Genomic DNA, 23,121 nt, shown 5'->3' with positions numbered 1-23,121 from the left:
AACAAGATGGTCCCCTTAAAGTGACAAATTATTTGCCTTGGAGAAACCATCCAAAGAAAGTACAAATCGCTATTTCTAAATCACAGTCTAAAGTCACAAATTTGAGTCACATCTCTTGGCTTTACTTTCTAGCTCCCACTCTTTGTACGACAGCAATGCCATGTCACTACGCAAACATCGCCTCTTTATGGACCAATGTCTTTTCCTTTGTGTACGATGATCGGTACTCTATCCTCAGATGGAAATTTGAATATTTGAACTATTAACCATTCTAAATTTTACTGGTAATCATAATGTTCCATCCGAAAAGAGTAGTGTGCATGATGATCTTCATGCATTGCTTTGATCTCCTTCAGTTCATTTGAGTGCCAGCTTTATTAAAATGTAATTGCATAGAACCACATGACGAATTTGATTACTGGACAGTAAACTATATCAATAGGAATCAGGCACCAGATTTATTTGATAACAGCCATGACAGGGTAAAGCGGGCAGTGCACAGAAGTTTTCTTTTTAAACTCCTTCAAACTTGGTCAATATTAGCCAGCTCAACACTAGTCTTAGTTCTGGCTTTTTTTTTAATGAGCACCAAAATTTTTCATGTCTCATGTCAATATCTCAAAATCTTTCGGGCGTCTTCCAAACTTGCATGGCAAGTTCTCAGTTCTGCCGCCTTCCAAATTCATAAGACTTCAAAAGCTCAGGCAAGCCCTTCTTTCCATCCTCATAAGGATCATAGGTTCTTCGCAGGACCTCTTCCTTAGGTGTGTCCCTCATTCCACCTGGGTTTTTAAAAAAAACAGGGTAGTGATCAGCATGGCACTTACATGCACAGAGCTATTCAGTCACATCTGTCATTAAAAGATGCTCATCCAAGGAGCTCTCAAATAAATGTAATGCAGATTGAATTGAATTGTGAGAGCACTCAATAAAACACTTAGCATCCTTTCACTCCTTCCTCATGTAGAGTCTGCACAAACCACACTCCAGCAAGACAAACTAATGGAGACAATCAATGAGACAGGAGAGGAAGTGAACATGTTACATTCTGTGATACGTGGCTTCCTTCTTTCCTTGAGGATTTCAGGGCGTGGAAGTATGCTGCCTGATGTCCCAATACCTCTTGACACTCGAACTTTTGTTCCATCTTCTAAAAACCTATAACCAACCTTGCATGGTGATCTGCACAGCAACTCAGAAGACCAAATGAGATATAGTTCACTCTTGCAGGAAGGACATTGTATGATACCTTGACTAGTTGCACCATGGCATGTGCTTACCCTGTGACAGGATCAAGATGCTGCACATTAGAGACATGCAGAGGAGCCTCTTTGGAGAATATTCCACCTTGACTTGTCTCTGTTCTCTTAATATGTTTCTTCACCTGACACAAATGAAAAGACACATCAGCCTCTCTCTCTCTCTCTCTCTCTCTCTCTCTCTCTCTCTACGTGTGTGCGTGCGTGAGGATGACCCTCCTAATGTATCTCATGAAGCCCAGCTAGTTTATGAAGTGATGCATGAAGGGTTTGAAGACACTCCAGAGGATTGGAAGGAGCCTGCTCCTACGGTTGGCATCATTGTCGAGGTCGATGATATAGTTGATCCTGTCATGGCATATGCCAAGAATGCAGTAATTAGCAGATGTGGGAAACTGGATCACGACCACTTTGGGTGGTTTTTTTGTTCAAAAAGCGCATTATGCTGCTCAGGGTTTTTTTGAAGTGATCATGACAAATGATAAGCAAATACTTCTGGAGCACTCTCCCCTCTTTTATGAGCAGCAGATGGTGCATATATTGCCTTGGTCTCCCACCCGAGACTATCCATCTTTGATTCGCCATTGTTGCGCCATATGGGTCGAGGTTGTAGATTTCCCTCAGTTCCTGGCAAAACTATTTCCAAAAATTGCAGCTTCATTGGAAAAGGTGGTAAGTCCACCCAGGCACAATGGGAACTCAAATGATTTTTGCATCTTACGGGACACGGATGTCCTCATGCCGCAATCGTACTCTATTAGTGTGAGCAATGTGGCAAGGGGTAGTGCATTCTACAAGCTTAAATGGGGTCTTTTTGCAGGCGCTTGTTTTGAATGCAGGATATTTGGTCACATGGCTTCGCAATGTTCCCTAGCGTTGAATAAGATGCCCCTTGAAGCTATGTGTGCTCCTACATAGAGCAAGGATGTTCCTAGGACTTCAAGGATTAAATTATAATAATAAGCCGGTTCCAGTTGTCCACGATAAAGGCAAGGGATAGGTTACTCCAATGGAAATTCAAAAATGACCCCTACAGCTCAAGCAAAAGCAAGGGGAAAATCCTCAAATGATGGCTGGCAATCTCTGAAGAAAATTGTCTCAGCTAGGAGGCCACTTCCGCCTCGTACCTGGACAAGTGCTTCCGCCCAATGGGCACAAGCCTGCTGAAAACTCAGGTTTGATTACATGGCCTGCAGTGACTGCGAGCCATACTCTATTTCCAGAACATGAAGTGGCCCTCATATTGCCCAAAAATCTACACAGAAAATAAAAGAGAAAATGAAAGAGAAGAAAAAAGAGATAAACAAAAACTTTTATGACAAACAAAAGGAAGACATACTTAGCAAGTAAAGCAACACTTATGTCGTCATCAGTGCCCAAGCATAAGCAGCTATACTGGGTTTCTAAAGACCCGCGGAGTCTCTTGGGCAAACCCAATGCTTACTAAATATGTCAAATAAACAAAAGAGAAAGAAAACAAGAGATAAAGAAGAAAGGAAGAAGATGACTAAGCAAAAATAAACAAGCAAGTCAAGAAACAAAATCTTCCAAAACTCTCTCTCTCTCTCTCTTTCTCTAAAATCTTCCAAAGAAATCAAGATCATGGATGAAGAAGGATGCTACATGCCACCAATGACAGAGGAATAATCATCATGAAGTGCACTAAGAGAGTTGGAATGAGCCCCGAAAGCTAGATAAACAAGAGAAGGATTGTGATAGGTTGAGACTCTTGACGGGCCAATCTACTACTTGCCAAAAGGTGAAAATGTTGTCTAGGATGTTGCATTCCAAGACACAACTTCTCCGTGTATCATGAATAATGTCAGCAAGGTGGTGGCACAGCTGCAAACTCGGCTCAATGCCCACCTTTAATCAAGAAAGAGTCCTCCACTCCTACCCTGTTAGTGCCCTAGTTCGGCAGCTAGTGTGTGACCCGTCAGAGCTCCTCCTCAGGCCACAAATGGATCATAGTGAATCGCTAGACCCAAGCCTCGTTTCTCTCTCAAGAAAGCAAGCTAAAATGACCATCGGTGATGCACATCTCCATCTCTTGCTGTCCCAACCACTCCTCCATCATGCCGAACATATGATCGTGCATCATCATAAAGTTAAGAGAAGGGGGTCCATTGCTCCCCTCATGTGGCTGTGAAATTAAAACCCCACAAAGAATGGAAAGTGCTGCCTGCTGTGCCAATAGATCCACCTTTGCGAGGCTGCAAGATCAAGACTAACATGTCCAATGTGATGGGTTAATCATCTGGGACATCAAGACAATTCTTGACCCCTAACCACCATAACTCTCTTGGTAGGGGCTACCCTCACCTAAGATTGATGAATCGTTGGATGAACTGACAGGTGCTTACTTTTGCATCAAGATAGATCCAAGATCAGGGTACCACTAGATTGAAGTGAAACAAGGTGATGAGCATAAGACAGCCTTCCACACCAAAAGAGGCCTATATAAGGTCAATGTGATGCCTTTTTGTGTTGGCTAATACATCGGCCACTTTTGGGCACTTATGAATATGATATTGAATAACTCAATTCTGATTTGTGCTACCTTTCTTTGAGACATCCCGTTCAAAACAAGAGCAAGTGAAAGCACATCGAGTATGTCAAACACGTGCTGGAAATATTAAGGGTTGCATCAGCTTTATTCTAAAGACAATAAATGCACTTTTATGGCATAAGAGCCTACAAGTTGAATATCTAAAGCACATTGTGGACCGATATGGGGTCGAATTTGACTCCTCGAATGTGACATGTGTGAGCAAATGGCCGCAGCCACACACCCCACTCAACTAAGAGGATTTTTTGCCTTAGCTCGCTCTACAATCGATTTATAGGTCGTTTGCAAAAAGGACAACTCTCATAGATCTCTTGAAGAAGTATGCCTTTGTGTGGTCGAAAGGATCACACGTCATCTTTGAAATTCTAATGAACCAGGCCCCAATGTTGGTATGCCCAGACTTTTCAAGATCATTCATTGTGGGGGCAGATGCATGTAGCAAAGAATTAGCAATTGCATGGAGTGATAGCCTTTAGAAGCAGAAAGTCTGATGAAAAAGAGCTCACTATGACTAGGAAACGTCAGAAATCTGCACACCTTATGGGAGCAAGAGTGACATCAAGATGAACCATAGGACTCTCAAATACTGAAACCGGCCTTCAATAATTAAAGAGCAGTAAAACTAACAAGTAACCAGTCAACACTGTCACATTTACAATTCAGCAAAAGTATGACCAACAGATTGGGAGCTAGAGTGCCCCTGCACCAAGACAAAGACACAGATTGGCCCCAAACCTTGGCGCCCCCACACAGCCCAGAACTGTTACTAGCAGCCCATTCGGCCACTCAGTTCACCATAGCTGTCACTAGTGCCCAACTAGTCATCCATCTGCTCAAAGCAAAGGTAGTGCCCAACTAGTCATCCATCTGCTCAAAGCAAAGGGAGAAAGCATATAGGAGCTTTCTCCACTGTCCAGGACTGCCATGACCAATAGTCTCTCACCCTATGGGTCGCACATATCCTGATACGATAACTTGTTTCCCAAAAGAGATCTAGCATCACAATACAGCAAGCACTATGGCAGTCACACCTGTACCATCCCTCTCAGGGTTCTAGGGAACCTTCCCATTCCAAGCATGGATTCCCGACCCCTGTTTACTCAGGGCTGTACCAAAGATGTGCCGTCTCCCTAGTAACCACTGCCTGCATGTGACCCATCTCCTTGAGAAACCAAAAAACATACTCCCACACAGAACATGTTCCTTGCCAAAGCCAGCAAATAGGATACACAATGAATTAGAACTCGCTTGCATTCAATGCCCTTCCCTTACTCAGTAGGCATCAATATCACAACACATTAGCCCTGCGGGGCTCCTCACACCCATGTGACCATAGGCATCCATTCTCAATGCAAACACCTGCATTTAACCCGAGAGCGTTTACTAGCAGCCCCCACAAGGCCACACGCTCCCCAGACAAATCACAAGTGCCCCTGACTCACTTGAATACCCAAACAACGGGTGTAAGCATAACTGAACTGTCCACCGTCCTCAGAAGCACGAACAACCTCTAGAAGCATTCATTGTAATCGTCCTGCCAAGCAAGTATGTTCAAAAACACAGCCCAATTCTCAATCATGAGAAGGGATGGGAGTGCCCTTCACAAGTAACGACCGTTTGAGCGTAAGCATAGAGTCGATGGTCAAGCAAAAGGTGACTAAACTCAGCTTGTCACAAGCTCCAACAAGTGGTAGTGATAATGTCTCCTCGTACCCAAACCGTACAACATCAGGACTGCCTTGCCAGCTTTGCATCCGTATGGGTACAACTACTGTATACAGCAACCTGCACGTAGGAGAATTGACCGTACGACTATCCGTACAATCCCATACGGACAACAGCCCAAAAGCCTTCCGTACCTTCCTACCAAGGATTTCGTATGGTTTTTGTGACCTTGGGAAGGCCACATCAGCCAACACCCGCACACATCCCACTTCGTCCCCGCTGACAAAATATGAAGAGGGGAGAGGAGAAGAGTGGAGATGAGGAGAGAGGACACAGCTAGAGAACACACCACAAATGACTAACTGTACACTAGATTCAGTTGAAAATGCAGAATAAACCCATATAGGGTTAGGGTTAGGGTTAGGGTTAAGGTTAGGACATCTAACCCTTTCCTTTATAGCACTCTATATCTGTTAGTGCTATGCACATGTAATCACATGATGTTGAGCGTGGTCTCTCAATGCCTTCCCTCAAGATCAACATCATGAAGTAGGCCTTCCCTCAAGATGATGATTCTGGAAAATCGAAGAAGGATTGAACATTACATTCCATCACACCCTTGTAATGGGAATCTCCTTCCTCTGCGTCAAACCAAGAGCTTGTCGGTGTTTCTTGAAAAGCTTTTTACCGAGTGGTTTGATAAAGATGTCAGCAACATTCTCTTTGCTATCACAATGCTGCAAGGTGATGTCACCAAGTAACACTCTTTCTTTTATGAAATACTCTCTGACATCAATGTGCTTTGTCTTGGAGTGATATACTGGATTCTTGACCAATGCTTGAGCCGATTGATTATCACAGTATATTGTTGTTGGCTTTGATTCATCAAAGTAATCTCTTTCTGACAATAGTCTTCTGAGCCATATAGCCTCACATACACCTGTAGTGAGAGCCCTATATTATCCTTCAATCGAAGACAAAAAAACAGTTGGCTGTTTGTTTGACAACCATGATATAGCACCTTGACCAAGAAAAAACGCATATCCCTGTGTGGATCTCCTGGTCTCATGATCTCCAGCATAGTCACTGTCATAGTATCCATACAACCGTGGATGAGTTCCTTTGTATTCCATCCCAGACTGTCTTGTACCTCTGATGTATCTCAAGACTCTTTTGGCTGCATTCCAGTGAGACTGTTTTGGATTTGCCATAAACTATGCAAGTGAACTTGCTATAACAAATATATGACCGTGTGATAGTCAGATATATAAGAGATTCGATAAGTTGCATGTAGCACCTGTCATTGACTGTAGGCCTTTCTGAATCTTTTGTAAGTTTCAAACTCTGTTCCATGGAAATGGTTGCAATCTTGTAATCTGCCATATGAAATTTCTTCAGGAGACTGTCAACATATTTAAGCTGACTCATAAAGGTGCTGACTGAATCTCTCCAGAACTCAATACAAAGACAATAGTGCTTAAGTCCAAGATCTTTCATGTCGAACCCTATAGATAAGTCTTGTTTTAGCTTTTTAATGAAGTTATTCTTGCTTAAGGTCACAATCAGATCATCTACGTACAAAAGTGCAATAGTAATGTCTTCCCCTTGAACTTTGTAGTAAAGAGTATGATCTGCATTGGATTTCATGTATCCCAAATCAGTAAAATACTTGTCAATTCTGTTGTACCAACTTTTGGGTGCTTGCTTTAAGCCGTAGAGACTCTTCTTGAGATGGCAAACCTATTTCTCCTTTCTTGGTTCAACATAACCTGCTGGTTGTTGCATGTAGACTTCCTTGTCTAGGTAACCATTGAGAAATGCATTCTTGACATCGAGCTAGTACACATTCCAACTGCTGAGTGTCGCTAGTGATATCAAGAACCGTATGGAATCCATCTTTGCTATTGGAGCATAAGTGTCATCATAATCCTGATCATATTGCTGTGCAAATTCTTTTGCAACTAGTCTGGCCTTGTATCTTTAAATGCTTCCATCTGAATTGTACTTAACTTTATGTACCCATTTGTTTGCTATGGCCTTCTTTCCTGGTGGCAGGTCGCATAATTCCCAAGTATTATAGCTTCCATTTCTTCATTCATGGCAATTTGCCATTCTGACTTGTTCATTGCATCTTCGAAGTACACTGGCTCTTCTGTAGCCATGATGGTAGTCATAACAGCATAGTTGGTGGTTTCAACATGAACTGCTTTGCCTTTCTGAGCATATGTCAATCTGACTGGAGGTTTGCTTTCCCTAGTAGACCGTCTGAGTTGTTGTGGCTCTGCTTGGGGTTTTTGAGACAATTCTTACTCTTTTTCGTCAACATTTTCTGAAAAATAATTGAGTAATCAATGCATCTATCTCCTATGTATTTGAGGTTTTCCATTCTGATTTCTCATCAAAGATTACATCCCTAGAGATAATGACCTTGCGGTTGATGGGATCATACAACTTGTATGCTTTGCTTTCTTCACTGTAGCCAACCATGATGCATTTGCGTGACTTCGCATCCAATTTCCTGCGATGGTCGACATGTATGTGGACATATGCTATGCAACCAAATATGCAGAGATGCCCAATGCGTGGCTTATGTCCATTGAATGCTTCATAAGGTGTCATACCCTGAATCGGTTCAGTAGGAAGCCGATTAAGCAAATAGTTTACAGTTGCTATTGCTTCTGCTCAATACTTATTCAAAAAATGCTTCTCACTAAGCATTGCTCTAGCACTATTTGCTAAAGTATCATTCTTCCTTTCATCTCTTGCATTCTACTGAGGAGTATCTGAACAAGTGAATTGTCTTCGAATGCCATGACTTCTGCAAAAGTTCATGAATGTTGAAGACATGTATTCACCTTCTCTATCTGATCTCATGACTTTGATCTTTCTGCCTGTCTGGTTTTCTACCATAGCTTCGAATTTTTGAAATCTGAAAAAGACTTCAGATTTCTCTTTCAGAAAGTAGACCCAACAATATCTGCTCTAGTTGTCGAGGAAAGTCAAGTAGTAAAGTGAACCATTGATACTGCATGTCTGGGCATAATCCCATACATCTATATGTATCAAATCAAGAATATCTCTTGCTTGAGAGGTGATTCTACCAAAGTTGGTTCGCTTTTGTTTGCCGAAGCAGCATGCTTTGCAAACTTTTCCATGAAACTGTAGCTTAGAAATCCTAATTGCCATATTCTGTTTCCTGAGATCTATCAAGCTCTTGAAATTGACATGTCTATATCTCTTGTGTCATTTTGCGGATAGTGGCACCTGTTGCAGTTGAGCTGACATGGCATGCAAATCTGATACTATAGCTAGCATTCTGTACAAGCGTTCTTCCTTGACTCCTTTTCCTACTAGCTGAAATCCTTTGGATTTGTCTCTAGCTGTGCCCTCTCTCCTCATCTCCACTCTTCTCCTCTCCCCTCTTCAAATTTTGTCGATGATGCTGAGGATGATGTTGATTCTGACTTTGCCGATGACTTTGTTGTTGATGACTTTGTTGCTGATGATGACCACTTCGCTAGAATGATCTCCCTCTGCCTCTGTCTCTGCCTCTGTCTTTGCTTCTATCTGAAGCTGTGAATGCCTGATCATTGGAATGATCTTTGCGTGTATGAATGACCTGAGTCATGAGTTCTTCGCCAACTAAAACTGATTGAAGTTCTATCAGTGTCGAAATTTACCGTTGAATGACAAAACTCTGCCTTTGCTTCTGTCTGAAGCTGTGAATGCATGATCATTGGAATGATCTTTGTGTATATGAATGGCCTGAGTCTTGAGTTCTTCACCAAGTAAAACTAACTAAAATTCTTCCAATGTCGAAATTTACCGTTAAATGATAATACTCTGGACTAGATTCTCGGATCCCTATCCTAGTCCATTCTTTCTCTCGCTCTCATACAAGAATCGCAATGCCTCAGCGGAAGGCAAGGGAGCTCTAATACCATGACAAAATATGAAGAGGAGAGAGGAGAAGAGTGGAGATGAGGAGAGAGGGCACAGCTAGAGAGCACACCACAAATGACTAACTGTACAGTAGATTCAGTTGAAGATTCAGTTGAAAATGTAGAATATATACAAACCCATTTAATGTTAGGGTTAGGGCATCTAACCCTTTCCTTTATATCACTCTATATGTGTTAGTGCTATGCACATGTAATCACATGATGTTGAGCGTGGTCTCTCAACACCCGCGAAGCTCCCGTGCATAGTCACAGCCCTCGAGTTTCTTTTATACCTATGATCCACCGCCCTCATGACGATCCGGCTGCGCACTCTCTTTTTTTCCATCTCCCTTCTTCCTCTGCTCCAAGGTCTTTTCGTGCGCCCCCTTGCCAGCCAACTCCTTCCATGGAGTTCCTTTTCAAAAGGGACTTGCATGGCCATGCCACGTGGCAGCCCATGCCTTAGGTTGCTCCTAAGGGCTTCATTTGCCCCTAGGCCCCCCTCTAGTGGAGCCTTTTTAAAACCCCACCAAGGACCAACTTCAAAACTAAGGGTATTTTGCCTCCTTTTCTGGTCCAAACCACAAAAATCACCCCCAAGGCACAATTTCTAGGGGTGCCCCTGCCCTCGCCTCCTCAGCCCCTTTCCTCACCCCCCGCCCCCGCCCCCGCCCCCTCCCCCACCTCCCTCACCTCCTGTCCCACCCCTTCAGCCCCTCTGCCTCTCCCCTCCCCTCCTCTTTCAGCCCCTCTCCTTTCATCCCCCCCCCCCTTCCTAGCCTCTCCCTCTGCCCTCACCCTCACCCTCTTCTAGCCTCTCTCTCAAACTCTCCTCTGCCTACACCCTCTTCATAAGCAGCTTTTTAGTCGGACGGAGCTCAACAATGTTCGAGTCAGCCTTTCCACCCTGATTGACGATGGCTCTGCCTTCAGCCAATCCTCGCCCACTTCCACTGGCCGCGAAAACCATCATATATCACGCCCTCGTGACAGATACCTTCTTACACAACCCAGATTTGTCAACTACGGAAAAGAGGTGGTTGGCTCTAGTGCAGCCCAAAGACATTATATACAAGAAGGGTAAAGAAAATGTGATTGCAAATGTCTTGTCCATACCAGAATGTGGGCTTGCACATTGCCAGTTGCCTCCACAATCTATCACGTCACATATGAAAAGCACATGCAGAATTCGAAGACAACAACAACTTGCAAGACCTTGCACCCTTTTACTAAGACAGGACAGCACAGGTTCAATCAATTTCCAATTGGGATTTATATGGATGTCGGAGACTTTCCTCAAACGGTTCAGATAAGAAATAAATAAAGAAGATGTCTGCCAAGCTCAGTGATTTAAAACAGAAGGAGAATGAATTATCTAGAGCTTTGTATTGAGAATGCGGGCTCTTCTCAATCAACTCAGCACACCACCAGATGATAAGTCACCTCATGCATGGTTGATCATAGGTTGCACTCAGATTAATCTAAGATCTCCCAAAAATAGTCAACCCGACTAAATCTATGAAGAATTGTTGAACTGAGCAGTTGCATTTGGAGAAAAGCAGACCTGCCAAGAAGATCTCGAAAAAAAGGTTGACGGATGCAGCCAGAAGGAAAAAAAGATGTAACAAGTGTTCTCGAAAAGTACACAATGAAAACGAATGCAAGACAAAATACTGTGATGCTTGTACCAAATTTGAGCATGACCTGAGCAGTTGCATTTGGAGAAAAGCAGACCTGCCAAGAAGAAGTCGAAGAAAAGGTTGACGGATGCAGCCAGATGGAAAAAAAGATGTAACAAGTGTTCTCGAAAAGTACACAATGAAAACGAATGCAAGACAAAATACTGTGATGCTTGTACCAAATTTGAGCATGACGAGTCTAACTATTGGTATGCAAAGAAGAGGACTGCATATGTAAATCAGGTGGAAATTGACACTAAGGCAAAAGATGTACGTCCACCTAGACTCAAGTAAGGCACAGGTGTAGGTAGACCCATCACAGATTCGGTGCTACGTCTATGGAGAGAACCATACTAAGGCCGAGTGTCCACTGTGGCAGAAGCATCTTAAATCAGTAGATCTCGGATGCCGATCTATACTAGCGAAAATCCCAGACTTGGTGGATGCTCGTGCAGTTAGTTAGTCACAAGGTCAAGTAGATAGTGATAAACACAAAAGCAATTTGCATCACGAATATCCCGAGAACTAAAGGGCAAAGAACCAACCGTTGATCCGAGTATGACGCAAACCTCAGCCAAGCTCAGAGATTGTTAAGGCATGGGAATTATTCCGCAGTATGAAGCTCAGGCTCACAATAGCTGAATTGTTAAAGAGTGCCCCATATAAGAGGAGGAGAAGTCAAACAAAGAGGTAAATTCTCTTGTGACCATCCTAGTCATCGACACCCCAATAGTTAATATAATCTCAGAAGCTATTGTCCAACGACTAAAACTCAAGACTTTGAAGCCCTCTCCATTCCGAGTTTGCATGGTGGATCAACGACTAGTCGAACCATTAGTGTAACATGCAACGAGTAATGATCGTGTAATCGCATCGAGACCTTTAAACCGTTTTGTGAGGCGTATGAGTATGCACCACATAGAGAAAGAGAGAGATAGTTTTAGGGTTAGAGAAGTGTAGACGACACCAAATTAGGTCCCTATACCCACTGAAGGCCCTCTTCCCCAAATAGGGAAGTATTTGCTTTATACTTAGAGAACTGCGAAATACAAAGAACAATCCTTCAAAGAGCAGGGAATGCAACTCCGAGGATGACTATGAGAGCTCACCCACGAATGTCTGAGAAACAACCCAATCTCAACCAAGGCCAACACAGCCCAGACCGTCGATGTAGACCACTGTGCAAAGGCTATAGAAGAGGCTTGTGCTATCCCCAAGCATGCAGCAGAGCTGCACGAGTGAGAGAGGGGAGGGGAGGACGGAAATTTGAGAGATATGGAGCTTGAGAAACTGTATGAAAGCTGAGAGATGTGGAGCTAAAGAGAGTTGAAAAAGAGCTAACAAAAGAGCTGAAAACAGAAAAAGAAGGCTACCGAAACAAAACCCCAAACCTCTACTCTGAGCCCAGGCTATGGTGCTGCATAGGCACCCTCCTGGAATCATCAAAGGGACTGCTAAGTTTGCTGCTGTCCTGCAGGGAACTCGGGAGGGGCTAGCGGCTGCTCTGGGGCTGGAGAGGAAGGCTGAATTTAAAAGAAACTGAATGAGGAATGAGGGCAGCAAGGCCCCCTTTATATTGGGAAGGGGGCGGGGGGGGGGGGCGGGGGTTGGTTGGCTGGCCCAACAAGCCAAAATTAGCCGACCAGCCAGTCGGCTGGTTGGCCCTCAAAACCAGCCCTCTAGGCTGCCTAGGGAAGGGCAGAAGGAAGCCGATAAACAGCTATCTTCCCCTAGCCTATTTCCTTTGCTGTGGAATTGCCTGAACCGCCACCCTTAGGCTAGGTGTGATAAACTCCATGGGCATTACCGCTTTGACCCTGAAAGCGAGACTGAACGGGGTGTTATTAATTGCAACTTTAGCTTGTACTCCCAGTCACTTCAACTAGCCTCTACAGTGCATGTCAAGATGTTGCATAGGGTCTCATTGGAGCTCTCAGCTTGGCCGTCCTCTCTTCCACTTCTAGCTATATTCTTCCTTACATAGTTTGAGGTCCCAGTTGCAAACAGATGGTATCCGCAAATACGACTGCTGTAAAAAATCACCTTTCCAAAAGGTGAAAACCCTGACGTAGGCTGGCTGAAATTACCAAAACAGAGATGTAGCAATTGCTAAAACATGCAAATTTCACCTTGAAATGCAAAGGCCTTTTGCCGCACTTTAAACTGCTTTAACAGCCCACAATGCTGCGATGAGCTTATGTTCCCAATCGGTACGACTGGCCTCCACCATGCAAGTTATAATCTTGCAGCAAGTTTTATTTGAGCTCTCAGCCAGGCCATTTGCCCTTGGATAATATGGCATTGATTTCCTATGTATAATCAGGATTCACTGGTCAGGATCACTATAGTTTCATTGAGGAAATGAGTTCCTCAGTCACTGACCAGCTCTTATGGACATCCAAACTATGTGATGACTTGCTCGTATAAGAACTTAGTGGTGGATCTCACATCAGCTTTCCCGGTGGCTCTCCCTTCTACCCACTTGGTGAAGTAATCTGTGGCCAAGATAACTGCAAATGTGCATGTCAGTAAGAATTGGCTATTCTGCAGCCTAATTTGGTCTCAGAACTGTCACAAATGCATAGAAGAAACTCAATTTTTGCGTGCCCAAATGCATTTAAGTGTGAAATTTCACTGTCGAAAGTGAAAAGACTGTAAAACCTGCAATTTCTTTGAAAAACTGCAACTTTTGCCTGACCAGGCTGCAAGAACATTGTTTTTCCAAATTCTGCCCATCTCAAAGCTGTTTTCACATGTTTTACTGAGATTGCCTCTTTTGACTGTGCAATACTTCTCTATGGACTCTATGAATGCTTGTACTGACACTTTGTACGACTGCCCGATGATAAGCTTGCTGGGCTGCTTGCTGGCTGCCCAGAGCTGCATAAAGTGCTCGTGTCACATCAAGCAATCTGCCTCCAATTTAAAGGAGCACCAATACTAAAACTTATCTTACTTGCCGTTGTTTCCTACATGTCACCTCCAAGGATTCACACATGTAAGCTTGTGTAAGAATATCTTGGGTAGATGCCTCTGATATCACTTCTAAAGTTCGTGAAAATGCAGAGAACGCAAAACATTGGAGAGAGCTTAAGAAAGACAAAGTGGATTGTACACACTAAAAACATAAAGAAATGTGCGGGTTCATAAGAAAGCCTAAACCTTGGACTAAGAGTACAGCTAGAGCGACACTTCGCAGAGTGTCACATGTACACTGCAAACCAGCCCATGAAGGCCCTAAACTCCTTCAATGAACTAGAGACACATTCTACATATGAACTCTCCAAAAGGTCTAGGACCCTATTACTAGTTACACATGATGCAAACCTAGTGTAGACTCAATAGTACAACCATGAGGGCATTATCCAATCCATGTGAGCATAAGCCTAAAAGTCCCTCTTCACAAATCATGATTTCACTCTACCTCTCTGCCAAGGCCCCATTTGCTTAATCCATTCACTAAAATCTCCATCTCAACTCTATCTCAACAATAGTGTTGACCCATATGTAAGAATTGTTTTTGCTACATGAGCTTTGATTGCTTTAGATTGCAATTTGTTGGAGGTCGAATGTTTATGTTGAATATGCCTCATAATGACATCTAGAGATACAATATTCAAATAGTCAAGGTCATTTTTATGGCTCTTTTTGGATAGGAAGTTTTATTAAATCAAAGATGTTGGCTTTCCTACTTCTTAAGAGTGTTGGTTTAGTTCCGATCTCCACGTCAATGTGGATATACATGGACAAATTTGTTTTTTATGCCGTAGTTTTTAATTTCTAGGAAATCCTACACTCTCCTCCATGAGGTATTGTTGTAAACTGTAAATTTATGTCTCCTTAATATCCCATGGCAATTGAGGGAAGGTGCTTTCAGATCCATGCTGCAATTTTTGTCTACAACCTTTGCTCATGGATGTCTATGTGTGATGCTATTTGCTCTTTCATCTTTATTGAATGTCAAGTGTTATAGTCAATATTTGAATGATAATATTCGAGCAAGAGAACTTAAAATTGTTCATGATTACACACTTCCACCGCATGCTAGTTGCATTCGTATAAACTACGTTTCTACTAACTTTACACATTATAATAGACCACCAACATTGGAATTTGAAACTAAGCAAGGAGATTCAAAAATAATAGATGGCATCTTCATAGGGATTTATGCTAGGGAAATCCACAAGGACCTTCAAATCCTAAGAAGCATCAAAGACGGAGGAGGTGTCAAATCTCATTTAGCAAGGCTCTTTTATTATTTGCCCTTAACATAATCTTATAAAGCTCTCTTAGGTAGCACTGTAAATAGCTACATAAATAATTCTTTGAAAGACTAACCAAATTTCTACCCTCGACGATCACTCGATTTTTAGAGCGGACAACTTCACGCACAAATCCTGTGAGCCCCTTGTCCTTCCCTGCTATTATCATTACCTGCTCCAATACCACACACCAACATAAACAAGTGAAGACGTCAAGTAAGACAAACAGCCTTGTATAACATATAAAGTAAAGATAATGTGACATGCTCAAACTCAGCATGTAGAACAAAAATCACACGAAGTACTTTTTCACATGTTGATAGCCACAAATTGTATAAACATTGTATTTCATAATAACCACATGTCCACACACCACACAAAGATATGAGCACCCATTTATATAGAGGCTGATGTATTGATAGTCTTGCGTTGGGCATCACCCATGCTACCACATTTGGCATACATGTGAAGAAGACGGTCAGCAACAACTGCAACAGTCTCAATCCAAGCCTACTGATTTGAGAATGTAGTTCCTTTCCTTTCCCTAGAGCTCCCAAGTTGCCACACACTTTTAGGATAGCCACAAAGGTGAAAATGTTTGGTGATAACCCTTTCTTCTACATAAGTGTGTAAAGTCTAAAGCTGCCCTACTTTCTTATTGCTCAGCGTACCGTAAGATCATAAGTAACCAAACCATGGTGAGACAATTAAAAATAGAGGCCTAATGCTTAAGCAAGCTACAACGCGAGGTGCAGACAACCTACACAACAACATGATGCTAAGTCGCTATCCATCACTTGAGGTCGCTTGCTACCTAAGCAACCTGCAACAGCACAATGATCGGCTTCATTTTGTCTACACTCACACAAACCTAGCTACAACTTAGAGACAAACCAGCACCTACAAAAGGCTGACCAACAACAAACGACAACTAAAACGCAGACGCGAGCTGCAAGAAGCGAACGAACAAAGCTTCACTCAACACAAGGATGACAAATAAACAAACACAAAGTAAGGTGACGTCTACAAACGGACTACCTTGACAGAATACCTAGCTACAACAAAAGGGGCGTGATATAGCAGAATGAAAAACTCCCCTTCAACGAAGCTCGACGACGGAACAAGGGACTCCATTTACAAGCTTCAGCTCTAAAGTTTCTTCATAGGGTGATGTGGTATGCTACATCATCAAGGTCACCGGCACCTAGGGTTAGCTCTAGACTTTGGTCAAGAAGTTGCCACGTGGCACATTATCACCTAGCAAGATAAGGTCCAATCAACTGATACGTGCCAGAGGTTACTAAAATAATGCCACCACGTACGAACACACGTGGCAATTCCCACATCATCATTACCAAGCCATCACTACCACATTAGCAAAGTGACACGTGAAATCCATATCAACATTTGCCACATCACCATTGCCACATAGCATACCACGCCACTTAAGCAATGTTACCTCTTGCCAAGCACATTGTGCAGACAACATGCACATACACTTGCCACATCATTGTGCTTCACAGGCACACTTCATCAAAGTTTAGCAAGCCAAAACTTTTGATTCTAGAAGAATTTTCAAGTGGTCCAAATAGAAAAAGTGAGCGATCTTTCGAGCTCTACATACTAATCACATCATGCCATGGCACACATGCCACATCATCCAACATGTGGCAATACCACTAAGTATCTACATTAAAGCCACTTCTTTTGCACATCGAAGCCTCTTCATCAACATGCCTAACTCCAGCACATAAGAAAATAAATTATTTAATACTTTATCTAGCATACATTAGTTTATCTCAGAGGAGATTGAACTCCCCAAAGCCAATTGAGCCCTTGTCTGAACTCACCCGACTAGTTTTTATCAGAGTCAATCCCTTCACTCACTTGTGGTTTCACACTCATTAAATATCATGAAACTCAAGCATTTACAGTACAGTGAGCAAAGTTTATAGTATAAAAAGATATTGGCATTATATACGGTGGGCAAATTGAAGCTTGTTCATTTTGCACTTCACATGCCTTCAATTTAAGACTTTTCCTTGTAAAGCCTTCTAGGCTATTACTGTCAGACAAAGTCTTATAACAAATTACGTTACCTTGCAAATTCTATATTCACAAGTAGACTTGACATAGGCAGCACATGCACTCTAAATACTTTTACATCATGTCTAAATCTAGCAACCTCAATCCAAAGTCATTTGGTAAGCTAGACAATCCCAACTACAGTTTTGGAAGTATCAGATGGAGACCATACTTGTTCTACAAGACAAGTGGAAGTATATAGATGGGTTAACACCTAGCCCATCTGGCGAACCTAGAGCAAATCCTACCATTGCTTGAGCAAGGCAAAATTGGATAAGAAAGACAAGTATGTCAATTATTTGATTAAGCAAAATGGTCAGAATGTTGTGCTTGGACAACCGAACACGATCAAGACACCCAAGGCATCATGGGATATGTTCTCAACTCTTTATGAGTCCAAGAACATTTCCACAATTCTGACACTCAAAAACCAAATCAATTAGAGTTTTGAATTGCCTATGAATTTGGTCATGCCTATGTACACAGAATTGAAGGACATGTACAATCAATGGACTTGTGAGGTATATGAGAATCTAGTCCAGAGTATTACTTGAAGAAAGCAAGTATTACTTGGGAATGAACTTAGAAGCTATTTAAGCAAGGAAAGGCCAATCCAATGAGCAAGCATTTTCAACCTCAAACAGAGGCAAAGAGAAAGTAGATCATCTTAAAGACATGGGCATCAGCACCAACATCAACATAATCATAGCAATTAAGAGGAAATCATTCAAATAGAGTCAAATTTGAAGAAAGAGAAAATACATTTAGCAATGCGTCAAACAAAAAGTGCAACTAGTGTCATAAGTTTGAACATTATGAAACAAATTATTGCAAGAAGCAATATGACCAAGGAGGTCAATCTAGTAGCAATAGAGACAATAGAGAAAATTTGCCTGGAAGACGTAATCATCGTGGTGGACATCAAAGTCATAGTCATTATGCCATGAACTTGACACAATGTATCTTGTGATTGAGGGTATGCAGACCATGCAGATCGGGATCCATGGTACACTAATAGTGGTGCATCATCTCATATGATAGAACATCTGGTTTTCAGAGATCAAAACATTAGAATGACCCAAAAATGTTATTCACACTACAGATCTCCTATTCAAGGAAAAGACATGGTCCCTATGAATGATTTTACCAGAAATGGGGGGGCAAAACATGTGGGGCATTAACCACGAATTCTAACACGCCCTCTTAATGACCCAATGGTGGGCCGATACCCATGCGTGTGATCAGATGCTCCAATTGCTCTCGAGAAAGAGCCTTCGTAAAAACATCGGCAAGGTTGTCGGCCGTGGGGACGTACATCAGCTCAACAATGCCATCAATGATGAGCTTGTTAGAAACGAGAGAGTGAGAGCAAGAGAGCTGAACGTAGTGTTTGCAATAGAAGAAGTGACTCATACAAGGAGTGGGATGGGTTTTGTCTAAGTGACAAAACCTTATCCTTCACTAACCGTAGTTAGTGAACTAACTGTGGTTAGGGAAAAAAACCTCTAAATGAGGAAAAAGTGCCCCTAACCTACTTATTACATTACATTGGTCACTGCTGAATTATAATAATAATTCTAACACCCCCCTGCAGTGCCAATGTCATGTACAAGGAAATGATCAATCACCAAAAGGATATAAGTTCAGGGCACTACGAAATGCCTCAAACTTTTCACGTGGAAGTGCTTTGGTGAAGATGTCTGCAACATTGTCATGTTTTGACACATAGATCATACTGATCTCTCCTGCATGCAACTTCTCTCTGACATAGTGATAGTGAACCTCAATGTGCTTCGTGCGAGCATGAAACACAGGATTCTTTGCCACTGCTATAGCACTCTGACTATCAGTGAGAATCGGAGAAGGACCCTCCAATGAAAGATGAAGATCAGCAAATAAACGACGTAGCCAAACACATTCAACTGTCGCTGTGAAAGCTGCCCTGTACTCAGCTTCACATGAGGAGGTAGCCACTGTAGACTGTTTCTTGCTCAACCAAGAAATGCAAGCATGTCCTAGAAAGAAACAATTCCCACTGGTGGACTGCCTAGTATCATAGTCTCCAGCCCAATCTGAGTCACTGTAAGCATGCATCTGCAAGTCACCCCCCTGAGAAACATCAAGCCAAAAGACTTTGTACCTTGCAAGTAACGGAAGATGTGTCTTACAACCTGCCAATGCATAATCTTTGGGCTGTGCATATACCTACTCACCTGAGAAACTGAAAACTGAATATCAGGTCGTGTATTGCAGAGATAAATGAGGCATCCAACAGCCTGACTATAGAGTGTGACATCAATTGATTCACCCGCATCATGCATTGTAAGCTTCAGCCCTGGCTCAATGGAGTGGACATAGGCTTGCAATCATGCATGTTGAATCTGTCCAAGAGCTTTTGAACATACTTGGACTGAGACATAACAATGCCACATTTCTCTTGAATAAACTGGATCCCCAAAAAGAAATGTAACAAGCCCAAGTCTGACATATCAAATGAACCTTTCAATTGGGCCTTGAAATCTGCAATTACTTCCTCATTTGATCCGGTGAGCAGCATGTCATCTACATAAAGAATGATGACCAGAATATCCCCCCCATCCTTCTTGATGTAGAGGGTGCTCTCAGTTGGACTATTGTGCAGCCCCTTGCTAGTCAGAAAGGCATCAATTTTGGCATACCATGCACGTGGGGCTTGTTTCAACCCATACAAAGCTTTATTCAGCTTGCATACCTGAAGTGCATTTCCTGAAATTTCAAAGCCCGAAGGTTGTTTGACATAAACCTCTTCCAACAAGTCTCCATTAAGGAAAGTTGTTTTAATGTCCAACTGATGAACATTCCATTCAAAATTTGCAGCCATGGCTATAACTGACCTGATGGTTGTCATCCTGGATGTGGGAGCAAAAGTCTCCTCATAATCTATGCTCTTTTTCTGAGCATATCCTTTTGCAACCAGCCTTGCCTTGTACCGATCAATGGACCCATCTGGTTTTCTTTTGACTTTGAAAACCCACCGTGTACCTATGGCATTCTTCCCTGGTGGCAAATCCACAACATCCCAAGTCTGATTTTTACGAATGGACTGCAACTCATCGTAAAGGCATTCATCCAATGCACATTATCTTTTGCTTCTTCAAATGTCTCAGGCTCCTCCTCATCAAGAAGAGTACCTGCATTGAATGAGCTCCCTCCATCTGCCTTACTACACTACGAGTTCTGCCAGGCAATGGAGCTTCAAGCCTACTCTCCCTGAGAGTCTGAAGTAACCAATGCGGGACTGTTTTGGCTGCGTGTATCTCTTGAATTTCTTGCCTGACAACTTCATCCACACCCTGAGGTTGTACCAATTCAGCTGGGGGCTGAATCTGTACTTGTGGAGCTGGCGGAGGTTGCTGTAAATTCTGATTTTCAGCGGGGGAACCAAATGCTATAGGAAGCATCCCCTCAAACACATCATCTGAAGAGGCCGGAATCTGAAATTCAGCATTTGTATGTGCAGAATTTTCAGAGAATATGACATCTCTACTGACAAAAATCTTGCGTGTAGCAGGATTGTAGAGACGATAGCCTTTGCTTTGTGAACTATATCCCACAAAAAATGCATTTTAGTGCCTTATCTGACAACTTGTGTCTGAACTCCACAGGCACGGGGGCATATGCAACACAACCAAAAACTATGAAGTGGTCCACTGAAGGCTTTCTCCCATGCCATGCCTCATAGGGAGTGATTGTCTTCAAAGCCTTTGTAGGAGCCCGATTTAAAATATAGTTGGCACACATGAGGCCTTCCAACCAAAACCTGTGAGGCAACTTCTTACTTGTCAGCATGCATCTATCCATTTCCATGGTGGTGTGATTCTTCCGCTTAGCTTTGCCATTCTGTTGAGGTGTAAGCCTCACTGTAAGCTGATGCATAATGCCTTTTTCTTTCAGAAATGTCTCAAATTCATGAGACATGTACTCCCCCCCTCGATCTGTGCGAAGTGTCTGCACCTTGAGTCCTGTCTCATTTTCAACCATAGCCACAAAGTGTTTGAAATGCATAAACACTTTTGATTTTGCCTTGAGACCATAGACCCAAGTGTAGTTGGTAAAGTCATCTATGAATGTAACAAAATAGAGATAACCCCCAAAAGCAGGTGTCCTCATGGGACCGCAGACATCATTGTGAATAAGCTGCAATTTTCTTGTAGCTTTCACTGCACCATCCTTCTTGAAGGGAAGCCTATGCATTTTGCCAAGAATGCAACCTTCACATGCATGAGGAGGAGGCGACTCCAAAGGAGGTAATGCATCAACCATATCATGCCTCTGAAGTGTCATTAAGCTGCCATAGCTCATGTGCCCATACCTGGCATGCCATAACTCCGCATTGTGCATCGCAGCAGTGGGAGTGCTAACTGATAATGCAAGATGGGATCTTTTTTCATATAAATCAAGCTGAAAAAGACCCCGATACAAAGTGCCAAACAACCTCAAAGCATATTCATGTTCTTTGTCTCTGACTGCACACTTGTCATCATCGAAAACAACCTGAAATCCTCCTCTATTGAGTGAGGACACTGAAAGCAAATTCTTCTTTATACCTGGCACATAGAGTACATCTGAAATTCTGAAATCTGTGCCATCAGTGGATGTGAGAATAATGTCTCCCACTCCACACACTGAATGAGAAGATTATTTGCACAAGTTACCTTCTTCTTGGTGGGTGAAGAATGCAAAGTTACAAACAGATTTTTCTTGGAAGTGATGTGCTTTGAAGCACCACTATCAAAATACGAAGTATGTAGTGTGTCATCAACACTGAAAGAGCATTCATCCTTTTAAGGATCGTAACTGCGAGTCATGGGTCATCATCATTAGTGGCTGTAGTATCTGAACTACCCACTAAAGAATCTGAAGTGCAAGACAAAAAGACATAATGCTCTTCAACCAAGTTGGCTGCAACATCTCCTCCATCATGGCAATGTGGACCTGATGCATCTGATACAGCCATACCGGAATCCATTTTCTTTTCTTTGGCTATGCGCTTCTTGCACTCTCCAATATAATGACCTCGCTTCTTGCAATAATGACAGATGCCCTTCTTTTTCTGCTTGTTTGTATCACCCTGTGCCTTATAAGAAGGCTGTCCAGAATCAGCTTTATGCTGATGTGTGGGCTGATTGGCATGTGGCTTATGCTGCCCTTTACCCTTGGGCTTGAACTTGGAGAGCATAGCATGCTCGCCAGCCCGGGTTGTCATATTTCTGCGTGTTTGTTCTTCCTGCAACAGAAGTCCTACCAACTCGTGAAAGGAGAGAGGATTGCTGCCCCCCCTCAATGACAAATTCAGCGAGGTGTGGAAACCGAGATAGGACTCAGGAAGAGAGTTCAGAGTGGTAGAGATCATCTCTGAATCCGGAATGACTTCATCAATGTTCAGCAATTGTTCCCTGAGAACCTGAAGCTTCGTGAGGTGAGAATTCATGGAATCTCCCTCCTCCATATGTGTATGGGAAAGTTCTCACTTCAGAAAGGAAACTCTGGCATCGTTTCTTGCTGCAAACATACTCTCCAGTATTACCCAAGCTGCCATAGATGTCTTGCATGACCGAATATGAGGTATAATGAACCTCTTGACAGAAAGAGAAATTACTGAAAGAGCTTGTGCATCTCTAG

At 42.7% G+C, this 23,121-nt stretch overlaps 1 protein-coding gene across 7 annotated transcripts in view; it reads right to left on the bottom strand.

Moving 5' to 3' along the window:
• Window positions 1-311: 311 nt before the first annotated feature.
• The window catches only part of LOC147895818 (KOW domain-containing protein), a 52,405-nt gene continuing 29,595 nt past the window's right edge, over window positions 312-23,121 (bottom strand). For 4 of the 7 annotated variants that reach the window (XM_087382708.1, XM_087382709.1, XM_087382711.1 and 1 more), the window contains 4 exons: window positions 15,452-15,547; window positions 1,281-1,384; window positions 1,046-1,182; window positions 332-782 (listed from right to left, as the gene is read on the bottom strand). In XM_087382708.1, coding sequence (XP_087238834.1) covers window positions 661-782; window positions 1,046-1,182; window positions 1,281-1,384; window positions 15,452-15,547 — 459 coding nt within the window. In that variant the 3' untranslated portion in view covers window positions 332-660. Of the gene's footprint in view, window positions 783-1,038; window positions 1,183-1,280; window positions 1,385-15,451; window positions 15,548-15,838; window positions 15,934-23,121 lie in introns of those variants that run through there. The other 3 variants (XM_087382712.1, XM_087382714.1, XM_087382707.1) reach the window with 3 other exon arrangements.

Source organism: Dipteris shenzhenensis, chromosome 12 (assembly GCF_047967505.1).
Source record: "Dipteris shenzhenensis isolate YYH24624 ecotype China chromosome 12, Dip_SZ_1.0, whole genome shotgun sequence".
Lineage (NCBI taxonomy): Eukaryota > Viridiplantae > Streptophyta > Polypodiopsida > Gleicheniales > Dipteridaceae > Dipteris > Dipteris shenzhenensis.
The sequence above is the reverse complement of the archived record's forward strand: the minus strand, read 5'-3'. Positions and strand labels throughout refer to the sequence as shown.